The sequence below is a fragment of the Agrilus planipennis genome, unplaced genomic scaffold (genome assembly GCF_000699045.2).
Source record: "Agrilus planipennis isolate EAB-ADULT unplaced genomic scaffold, Apla_2.0 scaffold30, whole genome shotgun sequence".
Lineage (NCBI taxonomy): Eukaryota > Metazoa > Arthropoda > Insecta > Coleoptera > Buprestidae > Agrilus > Agrilus planipennis.
The window spans coordinates 209,170-228,570 of NW_020438923.1; the positions used below are offsets into that span (position 1 = coordinate 209,170).

The 19,401-nt window shown below is 37.0% G+C and overlaps 3 protein-coding genes across 3 annotated transcripts in view; all 3 read right to left on the reverse strand.

Annotated features, from left to right (window-relative positions):
* Positions 1 to 591: 591 nt before the first annotated feature.
* LOC108732367 (collagen alpha-1(XVII) chain-like) lies at positions 592 to 2,689 on the reverse strand. The gene is made up of 2 exons (XM_018463131.1): positions 2,588 to 2,689; positions 592 to 1,206 (listed from the first exon to the last, which is right to left on the reverse strand). Exon 2 carries the CDS (start codon positions 1,178 to 1,180, stop codon positions 770 to 772), a length of 411 nt encoding a protein of 136 aa, XP_018318633.1. The 5' UTR covers positions 1,181 to 1,206; positions 2,588 to 2,689; the 3' UTR covers positions 592 to 769.
* LOC108732365 (apyrase-like) lies at positions 2,630 to 14,255 on the reverse strand. The gene is made up of 8 exons (XM_018463130.1): positions 14,080 to 14,255; positions 11,929 to 12,151; positions 10,238 to 10,435; positions 8,458 to 8,665; positions 6,997 to 7,194; positions 6,776 to 6,933; positions 3,127 to 3,208; positions 2,630 to 2,719 (listed from the first exon to the last, which is right to left on the reverse strand). Exons 1-8 carry the CDS (start codon positions 14,205 to 14,207, stop codon positions 2,694 to 2,696), a joined length of 1,221 nt encoding a protein of 406 aa, XP_018318632.1. The 5' UTR covers positions 14,208 to 14,255; the 3' UTR covers positions 2,630 to 2,693.
* Positions 14,256 to 16,018: 1,763 nt separating this feature from the next.
* The window catches only part of LOC108732359 (apyrase-like), a 31,117-nt gene continuing 27,734 nt past the window's right edge, over positions 16,019 to 19,401 (reverse strand). Inside the window, exons 8-9 of the mRNA XM_018463121.1 lie at positions 18,400 to 18,528; positions 16,019 to 16,420 (exon numbers count right to left, since the gene is read on the reverse strand). Coding sequence (XP_018318623.1) covers positions 16,029 to 16,420; positions 18,400 to 18,528 — 521 coding nt within the window. The 3' untranslated portion in view covers positions 16,019 to 16,028. The remainder of the gene's footprint in view (positions 16,421 to 18,399; positions 18,529 to 19,401) is intronic.

The window sequence follows — 19,401 nt, forward strand, 5'->3', positions numbered from 1 at the left end:
AAGTATGCAGTAAATTTCACTATTCGTTAACAGATGGCAGGTCATGTTCTGATTTCTTGGTATCAGTTGCTTTTCTGAATTCAATAACTATCCATTGCCTGGAGAATGGTAGTAATATCGGTCTTTTTTGAGTGCTGACCGGAACCCGGCTTTGTTAATGGAAACCGACCTGGTCGAAACCTTATTAGTGTGAGCAGAATGAGACGGACGAAATACAGACCAAAGACAAGTAAAACGCTGTCCGTGAAATATTATTACTTCCCCAGTATTTACGTAAGTGGCCCAAAGAAACCATAAGAATATTTGGACAAGAACAGGAGGACCCGGAATCGAATGCTAAACAAAGGTCTAATAAACCGCTACACCATGTAGCTGGATGCAGATTGAGGTGGTATCAGTGGCGGATTATCCATAAGGCAAAGTAGGCATACGCCTAGGGCGCAAGGTTAAAAAGGGGCGACTATGAGATGCCAGTCTAGAGCACTCTCGACATTTAATCCGCCTCTGGGTGGTATCCATTTTTATTCAACGTTTCCCAGCATCAGTGCCAGATATTATTGATTCCTACAAATTAATGTTTACAACTGACAATTTGTTTTATTATTGTTCCACAAATATCAATAACTAATACTGTCTGAAAAGGGATAAGCAGAATTTTTCAGAATGCATGCCACTCTGCTAAAGTTACTTATACGTTCACAGACAGCGCAGAAATTATTGGAACTTGCTTTATTGAAATATAATTTATTTTTTGATATTTTAGTATGAGTTACATATAATATATACAAACGTAATTGATTGAGGCAAGAAGTAAGACAAACATGAACGACTTCTGCTGACTACTACCCGACTCTCCACCTTCTCCATCACTCCCTCCTGATCCACCATCACTTCCTCCTCCCCCTCCTCCACTTTCCCCATCTCCTTCATTTGTCAATATAGTCAATCGACCAGTATCTACTGACCTAATGGGATAGTTGTCGGCTAAATAACCAACTAATGCTTCAGAGTCCTCCATTCCAGAAGTTAGATCGGTCATATTGGCGTATAATGATGTATATACTCCACTATTACTGAAGTAATCTGGGAACATCACCAAATACGATTCGTCTTCCCTGAGGGGAACAAAGGACGGTGATGAGCAACCTGAGCAGTAAACTTCGGCGGATAAAACTTTCATATCGGAAGAATAGTTGACGTGAAGACCTGAAAGTTAGGTTAGGTAACATTTTAGAAACAATATTCGAAAGAGGCGTTCTTTATGAAATTCTAAGCTAGATTTACCATATTATGTAAAACATTGGTAAAGGTCTAGATGATGGTTGAAAGCGAAAGAAGAGGTCTTCGCTATCACTGCATGTACCGTAAAAAGTTATGGGGGTTGATAGTTGATTATTTTGACAATTTTCATACACTATAATTCAAATAAAATTCAATAAAATAATTATTTTCAAGCGAGTAGAGGTGGGGGATCGAAAGAGGGTGGTCACTTGAACAAAACCCAATAACCTAACCTAACCTAACCTACTGATAAAGATATTTAAATAATGTTTTATATAACTTTCTCAATATTTTTATGTATTTTTCATTAGTTTTACCTTTGAATGTTGTTTAAGAATGACTATATAAATATTTACATGCCTAGAAATGTATAAAAAGTGGCATATTATTAACTTTGAACCTCCATAACTTTTTATGGGGGTGAGACCGCCACAAACTTTTATGGTACAGTGGAGGAGACCTCCTCTTTCGATCCCGTCCACCCCACCCTCTTCGGGGGTGGGGGCCATCATCTAGACCTTTACCAACATATTGTTTTTCCCATTCTTTAATTTACATTTTCTTAACACTCTTCATCCCTTCCTCAGTAAATGTAATCTAACAGATTTTGTGAGCTAGACGAGCTTATTCTCAATTCCGAAGCTTTCATAGCCTGATATAAAATGATTTACCTACGTCAAAAGCGTATATGATAAGATACGGAAGTTAATCTCACATCCTTCCTGTAGTTCTATTCCTTACTGATTACTTATATTAGTCCTTTTGTACAAAATAAGGTCAGAATTTCCTAGATTCTTAATTTAAAATGCTAAAGATAGATCAGTTCTGATTTTGATAAACCATTAGTAATTTATCGAGTCTGTCTGTGGGACATTGTTGAGATCTAATAAGATCGAAATAGCGTTCTGCGTCTAGTGGTTTAGATGAATTTTTGACTGGAACCTTAATAAACCTCTGATTTTTCAATGCCTTACATCTCCCATCTTCTAGATTTTGTAGTCAGATTTCACTGATTACTTCTAATTTACAACGTACCTATATACTGTAGCGCCTATAGATATATTTCAATAAAAATTTATAAAACGCCTTGTGGTTTGATGACGTTTGTTATTTCCAAGTGATTATTCTTTAAATATAAATTTTCGGCAATTATACTGTACAATCTACACAGAAAAACTGTATCATGTCCAATCAAAAGCAATTCCACTAACACATGAATGTGAATCATAAGCCGACCTTGCGGTAATCGTCCCGTTAGTTTATGCATAATTGAGTATTTATATTTTTAAATTTGCGGAAAACTCACCGTAAGAAAAATGTAAAATTGAATCATCGGAAGTCTGCTCCAAGCCCTGAAGTAAATATTTTCCTTGTAAAATTCCGAATTGAATTGTATTTTCAAATGGAATAACTTACACAGCATCAGCATAGGTTATATCTGTAAAAAAGATGCTTCTTTAATGAATTGATGTAAAATTTAACTAATGAACTTGTTTAGGAAATAAATTGTCAAATTAAATCAAAAACATTTCCTTTTTATTCTTTACTTTAACTTACTTAGCATTGTTTAAACTAATTTAAAATTCGTTTCAATTTTATTGAAGAATTAATAACATAAGCAACAAAATAAAATTCAAATAAAGTAAAGCAAAAGTGCTTATTCTTTTTGCACGGTTTAAGATTTAACGAACAATCATATATGAAACACCTATTATCCAAAATTTTGTGGAGTTTTCAATAGTAAGGTTTTATTTACAATTAGTCTAGCTCACAGAACTTTATTTAATTTTTTCAAATCATGAAACAAAAACAGAAGTCATTAATAGAACATGAATAACTACTTACTTCCAGCTGTTAATCCAGCTCGAACTCCTCCTGCATTTATTATCGCGATCGGCGGATATTGTAAATCGTTGCTTCCCTGATACTATAAAATACATTTTGCATTAACAATTAATAGAAATGAAGCGCATTAAAAGAAGCAGAAAATAAATAGGTAAATGTATCTGTGTATTTAGGTATTTATACATATAAGAATAGTCTGCGTACTAAATTATTATTATTATTAATGATGACATAAATGAGGAGAATTATGAGGAATGCATTCTATCTACCGATTTCGAATTTGGTTGATGTAGGACTACAATCGGCATTCCGCGCATACTCGCTTTACGTGGATTTGTCTGATCATTCGTTGTCCCCCAGGGTCCTCACCTTGTCGCGATGAGGTGCTCAGTACCCATATGCACCTTCTGGTCAAGGTAAAAGACTCCCAGGGATCTGGAAGCAAAAGTGATTGTGGAAAGTAACCGACAGACACAGGCTAAGATCCGGAAGCACCCATCTGCTGTGCCATAGAGAGCCGTGAAAGTCCTAGAGGGAAGGAACGCGACAAGCTGGCATTCAAACGAGGTATAAGCCCAGCATAGACGTGGTAGGCTAACGCTGGGGCCCAGTTTTCCCCCTGTAATAAAGCCTGCCACGTCGAAAGGGAGGCTCTCCCGGTGCGGTCATCAACACCTGCAATGACAATCGCATGGAAACCTCGACAGGCGCCGAAAAGCCAGCGGTCCTCTGACTCATGTCTGAGGTCGAAGCTAGTGTCCAAGCTAGTGGTGCGCATCTGTAGAGGTCACAGAGTAGAGGGTAACCTGACTCATTAGCGGGGTTTACGACATAAACATGTTGGATAACCATGTAACCATATATGGATCGGATATGCAGCCTGACCCATTAGGGCGTTAAAAGCATAGTAGATTGGGCGAGCCAGGACGCTGAAGGATGTCCGGTGATAGCAAGAGTACAGCAAAACGGACCTTACCCAGTGAGGGGTGCTTCGGAGTAGCCAATGGCTACCAGAAAGCCTATACTGGTACTCAGGAGGCGGGATCCCACAGGAGTCTAGCTTCGATTCCAGCTCGCCAACTGGTGTTGGACTTGAGGTGGTAGTTGGTACAGCCCGCATGCTGGGTCAAGGGGCTGTGCAGCAGATCGCCCGGTTCGTTGTGTAGTCCCTGCATTTGGGTACAGCCCGCATGCTTGGTTAGGGGGATGTAGAGCAGATCGCTCGGTTCGTTGTGTAATCCCTGCATTAAACGCTTAAGGGTTTGGATAGGCTCGGAGTTGGGGGTTACTCGTCTCTTTAATCCTCAGGCACTGGATCGGTGGCTTCCAGGGACCAATCCATCTGACGGAGGGGAGACCCCAAGGTGACCCTCATTCCATCATAGCTCAGCTGTGTTGGTTTGACGTGTGGATACGTTATCAAATGGTAAGGGGTCGCACGTGAAATCTCCATTAGTTGATCATTCGTTGTCTTAATGCTCAATCTACGATAACGGCGAATATTCATCGTCTCATCGGCAGAGTTTATAGAGGAAACATTATTAACGACAGAATGACACGTAAAATGGCTAATAGAGTTTTTTAAGATGGTAGCACGGACATTCATGATGGGAAACGAAGTGAGCGACATTCTGCCATTACTATATATTTGGTGCAGAAACCTGACAAAGAGGTGAAAGAGAGGAGACGCTTTTTGATTTTGTCTTCATCTGATCAGTTGTTTCAAGACTGAGGAAGTGTTCTCTATGAAATTAGACCAAACGCTTAAGTTATGAGGTTGTCTTCATATAGTCTTAAACGTATTGGTAACACTTAGCAATATTCAACTGAACTGTTGATTAAATTGAAATAGCTTTCTATTCAATTTTTAGAATCAGTAGTGTACTTCCATATGTTGATCCCACATGAATGGAAGCACGTCTACAGTTACTTCACGGTAAAAAAATAACAAAAAAGACATTTGAACTCTAATCGAAAAAAGTGTATCAGTCGTTCAGAATATTCCCTAAGGAGAGCCATGCATTTTTCCGGAATAGTAGGTGTTAAGATTTTATACCTGCGCACTTCTTCGAATTATTCTAAATGCCGCCTTCGGTACATTTGCAGTGCATCGGCGTTGTATTCTTGTGATTTGTTTTTCCCTAAATTAAATTGTGTGCTGCCTAACTACGAACCTTTTGGTGTACGTGACCAGTGACGTTGGGGGTAGTGACCAGGGAAAATTCCATAATCAGAAGTGATACAAGTGGGAGAAATCGTTTTCAGATACAAAAAGACAGAACAGTTCAGAGTTCAGATTTCAGAGTCATAGCAGATCCATCAAATTCAATTGGATCCCTACTGGAGATTGTTGGATTTGCCCAAACTGGGCATTTCCCACCTATGCCCAATGCATTTTGATCTTCGTATTTTAGGGAAAGCCCAAACTTTGCCCAAGTTGGGAATTTCCCACCTATACCCAATAAATTTTATTCTGCGTATTTTAGGGCAATCCCAAACTTTGCCCAAACTGCACTTCCCAACTATAATCTTATTGAAGAATAATTAATAATTATTTAATTTATAAATAATAAATAGTTATTTTATTTATTCTATCCTATTAATAATTATTTTTTATACTTTCATGTAACAGTTGGCCATTTATTGGAAAGTATTCATTGGGACCCAATTGGGATTTTCCTAACCATATCTTAGACTCATTTTATTGTAACCCAGGAAGACATTTTGAAGATCAAGTGGGGGTAGCGTGCGTTCATAACCAGTATAACTACTAGTAGTTTACAAAACAGTTCGGTGATATCTTTTTTTTTTTCTTGTATCGATATCGATATTTTCAACAATTTATTTATGTACTATGCCAACAAATTCATCGCAAGAAAGACGTCGTGATCTTACACGTTTACGTGATAGAAGATTTGGTAAAAAGAAAAGAAAAAAGAAGAAAATTTGAGGTTAGATAATATTCAGTCATGAAAATGTTGTTGGTGAGAATGGTAAAAGTGATACAACGTTTAATAATTCAATTGCAGAAAGTGTTAATGCTATTGCATCTTCTCTTTATGATGTAAGAGATTCGGATGGATTTCGGCATAAAAGGATTATATCAGCAAAAAACCCACCAACGATTATAGTCTAGCGGAAAATGTAGTTATTCAGTAGAAATTATATTATACTATCATATGATATGCTATCCATATTATACTTAAAATATTTTTCTCTATAATACATGTATTATTTTCATTTTTATATATATATTCATTAAATTTTCAATGCATTTAAAAATAAAAATTCATTTGGAATTTTCCTAAATTTTCCAATTAGAGCTTTCCCTACCGCGTCCCAGATGGGGAAAGCGTTACATTTCCAATAGGGAACCGTTTGGGTATCCCATTTGGGTCCCCAAATAAAAAAATAAATTCTACTCGGGATGTGGTACAGCAGTACACCTACGGAAGATGCATAAGTTTTTATATTTCTTTCGCCAAGCGAGCCACGCTCCGTAACAGTAGCAAATGGGCTTATCCAGATTAATGGTTATCACTTCTCCAAGCTTCGTCTAAATCTTTTCAGCCATTAATATATGATATTTAAAAAAATTAAAAAAAACCCTCGTTTGAATTATAAAATAGGTCATTTACTTGATACGTACGCTGTGTGCCATTGAATCTGCTATGACATTTGCCATTAGACACTCAGCAACATAGCAAGTTCTCTGCGGTAAATCTATTTCTGTTGCACCGACAATTGCAGACCCATAACTGTCAACAACTTCCTTCCATGGTTGAAGTTCTGTCTCAATGGTAGCTTCTGAATAAAAAATTAAAAAAATAGTTTACGTTTGTTTTACAAAGTAAATTGTTCTTATTTTGCCTTTCGTGTAATTGTCCAAATAGATCGGAGCACCAGACCAATCGACTACATCGCCATTGGAATTGTAGTATACTGTGATGTTACCGAGGTACTTGGTGAAGGCTGACGCCTGGACGATGAGGATTCTTCTTCCGTCTTGATGTTCTATTACCGTGGGATAATCACCAGCTGGAGTATCCGGACCCGGTGGATTATCGCCTATGTATCCAAAAATTGTGTAGAATAAGATATAAGAAACATGCGCTATTTGTGCAGTAAATTTTATTAAAAACACATAGCAATACGATAAAGGTAACAATGATGCCTTAGAATGAGTTAAAGAAAGTCAAAGTTAGGGTTGACGCCACCCGGCCTGCATAAACATAAACATTTACGTAAACTGGCAAAATGAATATGGAAAATGTCGAAATTAGGGACTTTTAGAGGGTAATTTGACGTCAAGGTGGAAGCTTTGAAGCTTACAGTTTATGTTACCTGATTTTTTACTTTTTTTTTTTATTTGATCTCTTGTGGGCTAGGTTATGAGAAGTGAATGAGGGTACCCTGAGGTAACTACAACCTAACCCTTAAAAACACCACCGACGTTCTCCACTCAAGTTAAGATGACACTTCTTTAGGACAGGCTTCTTAGTTAATTTCCGTAAAACTGAACTAGGAAACTTACCCTAAAGAAGTCTGTTAAGTTGAGAGAGAAACATCGAAATCCGCCTGGCAGTTTTGATAAAATACTAAAAACTTAGTAAACTAAGTAAGTCATTGTTTAACAATAAACCCTATACCCTTATAGTGGCTAAATTTTCATTTGAAGGGCGGCGCTGTACAGGTGCGGAACATGGACGGTGAGCGCGGCAGAAAAGTAAAGGTTAGAACAGTTTGAAATGTGATGTTACAGAAGAGAAGGTTAGAAATAAAGAGAAATTAAAAACAATAGGAGAGGAGAAGAGGACTCTATGGAAGTTAGTAAGAAATAGGCAAGATAGGCTAGTAGAACACCTTCTCAGGCATGAAGGTTTAGTCAGAGACATATTAGAAGCAGAGTTAGGAAGGGTAGAGGTAGACCTTGATTAGATTACTGTTCGTAAATGGTTAAGGATGTGGGATGTTCTACTTTTAGAGAAATGTGAAGATTAGCTCAGGATAGGAAGGAGTAGAGGTGCGTGTCCTACTAGTCTTAGGCCTAACGACCTTATGATGAATAATCTTTTGGAGAAGATATAGCAATTAGTTCCTAATTTTTGATCTTGGCTTCAAATTAGTCCCTACATGGTCCCTATTTTGATATTTTCCAAATACATTTTGACCAATTCGTTGTAACAGTTTTAGGGCCTTTTAGAAATTGCAATCCAATGTGGTAGTTTTGATACCGAAATTACTGGCCAAAAACCTAATGTTCTTGAAACAGGTAATAAATTGTTTCTTTTAGTTGTTAGAGCATAAATACTTCAAAAATTGAAAACAAACCTGTGAAGAGGAACGTATGGGAATGCGCACCAACAATGAGCCCTATTTTCCTGGATGCATTCGCAGCAATTTGTTTGTCCAAATCGTATCCACAATGAGACACAACTATAATTGTGTCAATGTTTTCTTCGGCCACTAGGCGATCGGCCTCTTCATTTACGGACGCAGATTCTGGCAGAAAAACTAGGTTCTCTGTTTCGGCCATTTTCTTTTTTAACAAATAAAAATATATGTATATGTATGTAAAAATCGATATAATTAAATTATACAAAAGAAAATAAAGACATTAATTTCTCTTTTAAATGGTACGTACCTATTATAAATACACACACCAGTACAATTAGGGGAACGCAATAAAGGTCGGGTTTTTAAATAAATTTATGTTCTATATATACTTTTTATTAATACAATAATCAGTTGTGCTCAAATTATCTAAAATATATCCTAGTGTAACTTACTCATTTCTTTTTGAGGAATTAAACCAAAATTACAAAAAATGAAAATCGAACTTTGTTTTTTTGTAAATTATCAAATGTGTAAACTTAATAGGTAATTGGGTCACTTCAATAATTTCCGAATGTGATGTCTCTAATTAAAGATAATCAGTATTTACTTAATAAAATATATGCAGAAATTAATTGGCGGTAAGAATTGGTCGGTTGGTTGGTACTGCCTCGGCGAGACAGGTTGGTCACTCACTAAAAAGTACTTACTAACTGGTAAAAACTGGTACTCCAACTTTCTCCTTTGGTGACAAAAATCTCTAATGGGGATGAAATTCTTAGAATCTTGCCGTTAAGATACATACACATTCAAGGCTGAGGGTTCAAACTATCATAAAATCAGGTATAAAATGTTATTTTATTTGGCTTAAAGGACGTATTTTTTTTGCTTCAAAAATAAAAGAGGAAAAAATCGGAATATTTGAAAATAAATACGATGTTAAATTTTGCTTACTACTACATTCAGGAATTAGTAATAATGTACACAAAAAAGGTAAAATACTGCCGAACAAACTTTTCTTTAAAAATTAGAACTGTATAATGTTTCGACAAGCACAAAAAAAATTTAATAATAACCTTGTATTGCCGCCGCGGGGGTTCTANAATTTTGCTTACTACTACATTCAGGAATTAGTAATAATGTACACAAAAAAGGTAAAATACTGCCGAACAAACTTTTCTTTAAAAATTAGAACTGTATAATGTTTCGACAAGCACAAAAAAAATTTAATAATAACCTTGTATTGCCGCCGCGGGGGTTCTAATTAAAGCCTGTATACGATTTCGTACGCTTTGAATTACGCTATCAATAATTTCTTGAGATGAGTTGTCCCACTATTCCACCAACGCCAATTGCATTTCTTCGACATTATTAGGGGCTGGATTTCATTGTCGAACCATTCTGCCTAGATAATCCCAGACATGTTCGATCGGATTCATATCCGGTGAATGCGCTGGCCAGTTCATTTCGAGTGATACCGACCTTATTAAAATTACCTTTTGTTTATGCTCCCCTAACTGTGCCGGTGTATGCGTTTTGTTCATATTTAGTTAATTGAATAAAATATGATACTATTACGCCTTATTCACAGAATTATCCTTAACTGGGGTGATTTGAGTTTGAATCAATTAAGTTAAAATGACTTGAGTCAGTTATTCCAATTCGGAAGAAACATATAAAAAAAGTAGCAACGTATAATTGAGTAGTGCGAATCTTCAGAAGATATTTTGATATCGTCCTTCGACTTCGACATAATACTACAACAAATAAAACTTACTGGAGTAGTGGATATCAAAACTCCTATAATTCCAATTCTTATTCCATTCCTTTCGATTATAACACTTTTGTTAAATGATCCTAGAATGTCTGGTTCGTCGGTAGCATCAATATTTGCTACAACTACCGGCGCTTTCAGGCTTTTGATAAATGGTGCCACACCCTCAATGGCATTGTCGAATTCATGGTTGCCAAGAGTCTGTAACATACGAACGCAGAAATATTAGGTCCATTTCATCATCATAAGGTTGTCAGTCATAAGACTGGTTGGACACGCACCTCCACTCTTTCCTATCTTGAGCTAATCTTCGCATTTCCCCAAAATGAGAACAACCCATATCCTTAACTATTTGCGAACAGTAATCTAATCTAAGTCTACCTCTACTCCTTTTAACTCCTGTTTCTACTACTAATAGGTCTCTGACTAGCCTTTCATGCCCGAGAAGGTATCCTACCAACCTATCTCGCCTATTTTTTATTGACTTCCTTAGAGTCCTCTGTTCTCCTATTCTTTCTAATACCTTTTCATTTCTAACCTTCTCTATCCGCGCTATCCTCATCATTTGCCTGTAACACCACATTTCGAACGCTTCTAACCATTTTTTCCGCTACCACCATCGTCCATGTTTAGCATCCGTAAAGCGCCGCGCTCCAAGCATGCACCTTTAACAATCTTTTTCGAATTTCTAAATTAGTCGTTCGCGAGCATAGAAGTGACTTCTTTTTATTGAAGGCGACTCGATCCTACTCTATCCTTTGCTTTATATCTCTACTACTCTTTCCGTCCTGACTTATCTGGATTCCTAGATACCTAAAATCGATCACTTCTTCTAATTTTTCGTCTCCTATCTTTATATTCGCTCTTTCCCCACTTTTTCGTTCCTTGCATATCAGTATTTTTGTTTTACATTTATTAATTTTCATACAATACTGTTTCGTCAATACCGCTTCCATTTTATTTAAAGCTATCTCTAACTCCTCCTTGCTAGATGCTAATACTGCTATATCATCTGCAAATCTAAGCATACTAATCCTTTGTCCCTCTATATCTATCCCTTGTGGGTATTTTTTTTTTAAAGAACTGATTTCAAGGAACTTTATATAATACTCTTCAATACGATTCGAATGAATAGGTTCTATCTTCTATTTCTAGTGTATCTACGTAATTGCTGTTAAAGTTATCAAAAAATTGCTTATCTGGAACATTCTATCAGCGTCTCAGATATTGCAGTTTATTAGAAATTTTAAATTAATATTGTTTTAACTACGAAAGTAAGCTTTGCCGTTTTTGGGTACTGCAGCTAACTAAGAATCTTGACAGTTTCGGTATATGCGTTTTTTTGTCTTTATCTGTTTATCCGTCCATCTGCCGGTTTCAACATCACAACGCAATATGTCGGAATCAACCACAGCGCAGTCGACACTAAATCATTCACGGATTTAGATTTGAGTGCGTTCTAGATCTAGTCTCCGACCGACATAATACCTTTTCTTGCTTTTTAATAGTAATTTTTCTAATGAATCATGTAATTATTATAAAACAACTCATTAGCAATTAGTACAAAATACTCCAGAAGAACATGATAATTATTGATCGTTTTTAGGGGACTTTGTTGAAGATGCTGTCTGGTATTTTAGTAAATTACCAATTTTTATAAATTATTTTGCATTTTTTATGAAATCTAAACTTACATATACATCTGTAGGAAATTTGTTCAAAAATTCTTGTGTCACATTCCACTTGAAAATGTTGTACCACAACGTCCCTTGAAAATTGTCACCAGCATTTATAAAAATTGAGTTAGGTCTATTTCTCAGCAATTCAGTTACAGCCGTAAACACCCGAGCTATTCCCCCTATACATTTGGCATCAGTGTTTTTGCAAGTGGTAGAATATTCAGTTATTTCTTCAAACCTGGAATGTGTACGTTAGTTTTATAACCCGAGAAAAGGAGTTGCATCGTATAGTGACATTTTCGTATGCGTGACCACGAAAAGACAATTTTAATTCAAACCGTTTGAATCATTATCTGAGAGATTTATCTACACTTAAGCTAATCTGAATTTTAAATATAAGAAGTAGGTACGATTGTCTGGAATCGTTTTATAAATTTAAGATGAAATCCAATATTCACAGTCGGTAGTAGTTCGTAGGCATTTACGGCCGATGTCTAATTTATGATGAAGAGCTTCTGGGATTTTCTGCCGTCGTCGAATTCTGATTGGAGACATGATCAGGAGTTCACTTGGCTCCTTGCGGAGATTATTCCAAGGTATACGTAGGCATGACTAAACGCACATCGCAACAAGGAAAAAGGAACACGAAAGATATTTACGGTTACAACAACCAGACAAATCCGCTTTAGCAGAACATTGTTGGAAGTAAGGACGAAGAATCTCCTTCGAAGATACGCACGACAGGCTATTACAATTTAGCTAGGAGAAAAGACTTCTTCTGCTTCTGGGATGTTCTGCTGTGGTCGAATTCTGATTGCAAACATGACCAGGAGTTTACTTGATTCCTTGCGGAAATTGTTCCAAGGTATACGTAGGCATGACCAAACGCACCATCGCAACAGGGAAAAAGGGACACGAAAGGTATTTACAGTTACAACAACCAGACAAATCCGCTTTAACAGAACATTCCTGGAAGGAAGGACGAAGAATTTCCTTCGAAGATACGCACGTCAAGTTATTACAATTTAGCTAGGAGAGAAGACTTCTTCTGCTTCTGGGATATTCTGCTGTGGTCGAATTCTGATTGCGGGCATGACCGGGAGTCTACTTGATTCTTTGAGGAGATTGTTCCAAGGTATACGTAGGCATGGCCAAACGCACCATCGCAACAAGGAAAAAGGAACACGAAAGACATTTGAGGTTACACCAACCAGAAAAATGGGCTTTAGAGAACATTCCTGGAAGGAAAGACGAAGAATCTCCTTCGAAGATACGCACGTCAGGCTATTACAATTTAGCTAGGAGAGAAGACTTCTTCTGCTTCTGGGATATTCTGGTGTGGTCGAATTCTGATTGCAGACATGACCAGGAATCTACTTGATTCCTTGCGGAGATTGTTCCAAGATATACGTGGGCATGACCAAACGCACCATCGCAACAAGGAAAAAGGAACACGAAAGATATTTACGGTTACACCAACCAGAAGAATCCGCTTTAGCAGAACATTGCTGGAAGTAAGGACGAAGAATCTCTTTCGAAGATACACACGTCAGGCTATTACAATTTAGTTAGGAGAGAAGACTTAGAAATTGCACAATATCAAGATAATTTAACAAGGAAGATGGATTAAATATAAAGAGAGCTTGGAAACCACTTGTAAGAAACAAACCAACAAGGGTGCAACCTAGTGGAACGAAACATGACAATAATGTAATACCAGTCAAACGTGACCACGAGACTAATATAAATGCATCTCAAGATCTCACATTAACCATTCACCGGCCAATCATAAATCGTGAAGCATTGAAGATGTCATCTAATAAGGATGGCGAAACGTCTGCGATTAGAAATCGACCACGATAGAAAAGCCCAGAAGATCTTTATCATCAATTTAACAATAGGATCATTGGCAGCCTTTTTGTGAAATATTTTTTAAATAGACGTAAATAAAATAACGGTTCATCAATAGAGAAGCGATGAATAGTGATTTTTCTGTAACAATTCCCATCTATGACTGCTCCGGAAAAGTCACTGCGATGTTACTCAATCACTTGATGTCGTTCAAGGAACGATAACTCCAATACTGACAATATTTCTAACAGAAACGATGCGTGGTAGTATAGGCAACATAATTATGTCGATAAAGGAAGATTAAGTAGGACTTACCTTGCATGGAAGTCATTTAAATGTATAACTGAAATTTCGAAACTGCTATCCGTTTGTTTCACGTCTACCGGAAGACTGTGCACATTTAGAATAACGCAAAACAACGAAATAGTGAACAGTAGCTTCATTATGATAGGAGCAGAACAACAGTTAGTGCTTATTGTTTAAGGTTTTATTTATCTTGAAATCCAGCGGGTTCATAAAACGTATCATATCTCAAATGATACAGACAATTAAATGATAAAATAATCTCTGACATCAAATTCTAGCATTGTGTGGATAGGTATTAGGTAGGCACTCAGACTTTTAATTACCTAATCGTTTTGTTTATCTTTAAATTGCTTTCCTAAGGGCGATACTTATAAATAATTATAATACACGCTTTAAGCAAAAGATTCACTGAACCTGCAAATTATATATTTGTTTTATTGGCATTCTTTTTGTGATGCACGAGAGGAGGTGAGTTTGGAATAGTCTGGAAAAGTCTGTTAAAAGTATCACCTGCTTATCTGAAATCTGTCCTAATCTAATCAAACTTTGAAAATCTTTTGAACAAAACGTAAGAAAGTTCAAAGTTTAACATTGTATATTTTCGACTTATGTAAAGCACTTTATTATTTATATGAAAAGATGGCTGAATTTCATGTAATAGATTGTAATATCCTCATGTTTACTTCTCAGTTCGCCACCATTGTATACGATGTTTGATGAATACGGAAATGTATCAAAATTCATTGACATACTCTGATGACGTAACAATACACAATTATGGATTGAATTTATTTTAGATGATTAGAGCTGATCTGTTTTTGGGCCCCACTTTAAAAATTCCGCACATCTTTTAATCCTGTTGAAAGGATCAACGAATTTAACAATCGAATGACAATCCTTCGATAACCAACAGATTTCTATTGGTAAGTGGTCTAACTTTTGACGGGGTTTTAGATAAACACGCCTCACTATTTGTCAATCCTCTCGGTTACAAGAATTCTTTAATGCTACTATGTTTGGTGATCAAGTACCTACCCTGCCGTCATGCTCAGATCAAACCATCCATTTGACATCACGATACAAACATCGGGAATGGAGCAATGTGTGATTAGGTCGTTTACCGACAGGTCTTACCCGTAACGTAAAGAATTAAATATTAGGAAAAGAGTCAGACTAGGATGCACACCGTCACCGCTACTTCTTAATCTATACAGACGCGATCAACATCATCAAAGACAGTACAACTGTAGGGATAGCTATAGAGGGGCCAAATATTAGTGTGCTTAGATCTACAGCAGTATTAGCATCCAGCAAGGAAGAGAAGACCCTGCCGCCATATTCAAATCAAACCATCCGCCTGACCCCACGGTAAAAACATCGGGATTGAAGCAGTGTGTGAGAGCCGTTTACCGACAGGTCTTACCAGTCTTGACACTTTAATGAGATCCTTCTCTCAATCCCTTTGCGCACTCCTACCGCCGACAGGAAGTCAATATCATCATCACTGACTACGTCATCGGGCTCCATCAATATCTCAGATGAGCGCACGTCTTTCTGTCTCTGGCTTCTACGGGATCATTCCCATAATTACTTCCATAGCGCTTGCAGACCCCAAACTGTCACCCTTTCGCATCACCCTATCTATTCCTTCCAGTCTGAATGCCACTGTGTGCACTGAGTCACAGATGGCTTTCACCACGCCGATTGTGGTATTTCCTAAAGTTACCGTCTTGCTAAAGCACAAAACATCAAAATATTCTATTTTAAAAAGATATCGGCACCGAACACCACTCTATTTCTAATAATACGAAGACATAACTAATTTGTTTAATAAATTAATCATTATATACACGCCAACGGGGTCACTTTGTTTTACATTAAACATTTTCATTCATGCCCACATTATTAACTCGTTTTTTTTTGTAAAAGATAAAAAAAATAAAATATAGTTAGATTTATCATATTGATTTACTTTTACTAAAAGTTCTTACAATAAATATCACAAAGCTGCTGAGAAAAATAATGACCGTCGATGGCATGATCCTAGATCCAGATCCTGAATCCCAATCTGAAACAAAATTAATTCTTCCCGCTTCTACATTCGTTATTGGACTGCTATTGTTGATGTGATTGACAAACGCTGTTATATCTTCTTCACCAATTGTATAATCCTCCATATTACTGTAAAGTGCACTGAATCTTCCCACATTTTTGAAAAAGGACGGAAAAACTACAATGTAAGTCTCATTATAATCCAAAGGTACGTAACCAGGTGTTTCACATCGTGCACAGTACACCTCTGCTGAAAGTAGATTGCGTGCAGAGGAAGAAGTGTAATTCAACCTCAAGCCTAAAATAAATTAAGAAAAAAGGTTACGGGAACATCATTTTTTGTACTACGAAAATACTGGTATGCAAGGGAATAAAATGTTGGGAAATAACGAATGTAATCGTAGGAGACGAAAAATTAGAAGAAGTGGTTAATTTTCGGTATCTAGGAAGTCAGATAGCTCAGGATGGAAGAAGTAGTAAAGATATAAAACAGAGGAAGGTCGAGTCACCTTCAATGAAAAGAAGTATCTTCTAATATGCTCGCGAAAGGTTAATTTAGAAATTCGAAAAAGGTTGTTGAAGGTTTATGTTTGGTGGGCGGCACTGTACGGTTGCCAAAAATGGACGGTGGACCCGGCGACAGAGAAAAGATAAGAAGCATTCGAAATGTGGTGTTACAGGCGAATGATGAGGAAACCGTGGCTAGAGAAGGTCAGAAATTAAGAAGAAGCAGAAGAAGGAAAGAGTACTCTATGGAAGTCAATAAGAAATAGGCGAGATAGGTTGGTAGGACACCTTTTCAGGTATAAAGGTCTAGTCAGAGACATATTAGTAGTAGAAACAGAAGTTAAAAGGAGTAGAGGCAGACTTAGATTAGATTACTGCTCGCAGATGGTTAAGGATGTGGGCTGTTCCAGTTTTAGGGAAATACGAAGATAAGCTCAGGATAAGAAGGAGTGCAGGTGCGTGTCCAGCTAGTGTTAGGACTGACGACCTTATGATAATGATGTCGCGTCTCTCACTGAACGTATATTTTGTACACGTCTTTTTTTTATGTTTTCGTGGAAGAGGGGAAATCTTCAAAAGACACCCAGCCGTCCGTACGACTGGGTAGTGTCGAATTCCCGAGGAAGAAGTCCTTGGACTTACCGACTAAACCCCCTCTACAAGTCTGACTGAAGTACCTCTATACTCGATTCAGTTCTCAAGTTAATAACAGCCACCACTACACCCCAAAAACGTTTAGTATATTTTAGTTCCGTCACACATCTCCACATCATAACGTAAATGCGACTCTCAGATTGGTGCAATAGCACATTGGGAGAAGAAATCGCGCGGCCCATAGACTCGACTCGGCAAATATCACCTATCCCACGAAAGAATGAACGGATATGGATCTATGAGGAGAATAGTGAACTAATAAATGACATACGACTGTAGCCTGTAATTCGATAAACGTACCATTGAAATAGCGCTAAGCGCTACCAATCTCTGATAGATCGAATTGGGGTATTACTAGTACCTAGGAGCGTATTTATCTATACTTTTTCTTGTCTCCACCTGCAATTACGCAATTTCATTTTTCCTGGGATGAAAGAAAAGCTTTTGTGGTTTATTCCCACCAGCCACTAATGATGGTGGGCAGGCAGTCCATCCGGACTACGTCGGAAGGTAGGGAAGAAGGCCCTCTTCAGCCTGCTTTCAGGAATCGTGGGAATGGGTGGGTGGTGGTTCGGGTGAGAAAGATGAGACGGACGAAATGAAGACAGAAGAGAATAAATGATTATCTGTGGAATATTACTGCCCCAGCATTTGCCTAACTTATCCAGGGAAACCACAGAAAAACTTGGACCAAGGCTTTTATAGTAGGTACTACAGCTAGCAGCGAATATCGTAACACACTCCCTCTTTCTGATATTAGACATCTTGTTTGATTGCGCTGATGGGAACCAACACATTTGATAGTGGATTACGTATCTATCACATATATAAAAGACCTGTATCGGTACAGTTAGCCGAAATAACGAAAGGATGTTCTTTTTTGGAAACCTCCCATGAAATAGGTAATGTTAAAGAAAATGAACAATTACCAACAAAAAAGTGTTCTTTTTTGACATAAATTCTGTTTTCTGAGCAACTGGGCCAACTTGTCTGAAACACGGTTTGTAAAAGATGTTTTGTAGATCACTTTTTCCAGATTAATGTGTTAGTTACCTCAGTAGCTAAGTTTAGTCATACTAAAAGTAGGACACGATACAAAGTGATTATTTTACATACCTGACACTTGAAGAAATCCACCTCTGTTTGTTTGCTCCAGAGCTCTCTGAAGATCGCTTCCCCGAATGTGACCATAATCGCAAGTATTTCCAAAGGGTTGAACTTCAGCAGCGTTCGCGTATGTTATTCCTGCAATGAATCTTCGTTACATGTATTACGTATCTACTGTTGCTCGGGCAATATGGATATTGTACGTATATGCATCTTTATTATAGGGGATGTATGATGAGTTACATTGTGAGGGAATAACTCTTATTGTTTTTTTGTGTGTAAATATTTTTTCTAATTTTATTTCATTTCAATTAATATTTCATTTCAAGTAATATTTCCTTTCAGTCTAAACTCTATTGTTCTTTCAATCATTTTTACCTGGAAATCCAACTTCAACTATATCTGCATGCACTCCCATACTAATATCTGGTTTTACCCTTAATTTGTTTCTCTTGAATTCTGTACTATCTAATTCTGTGTATTCCTAGAAACTACTGTCTTCACCTTCTCTCCCACTACTTTTCCTTCTAGAACATTCTATCAAAATTACTAACAACCCTATCCTATAAATAGTCCAAAATTTCTTATCTCAAGACAGTCTCTCGTCTACCGCTTCTCCTAAGATTCGTAAGTGCTTTTATCTACTCTGTTTTATTGTTGTTGTCTTTTTTATTGTTATTGTTATTGTTGTATTATCTTGTTCTTTTTGTCACTTTGTTCTCGTTTGTTTGTTTCACTCCTTCTGCCTTTTTGTTAGTTGTGTTTTCGTTGTTATTGTTATAAATTGTTATTTGTTACTATTAGTGTTTTTTTGGTATTCAAATAATATCCACCAAAAGACACTAAAACATATTTTAGTACCTACTGGTAGCTGTCAAATTACCTGCCAATTATCGAAAGTTTATGAAAATGATTTTTCCAAATAAATAAAAGTTTTTTCTGATTATTTTTGCAGATACGATCCTATCAAATATAATTCTTGGCCAAAAACGCTCCTACACTGTAAATTAC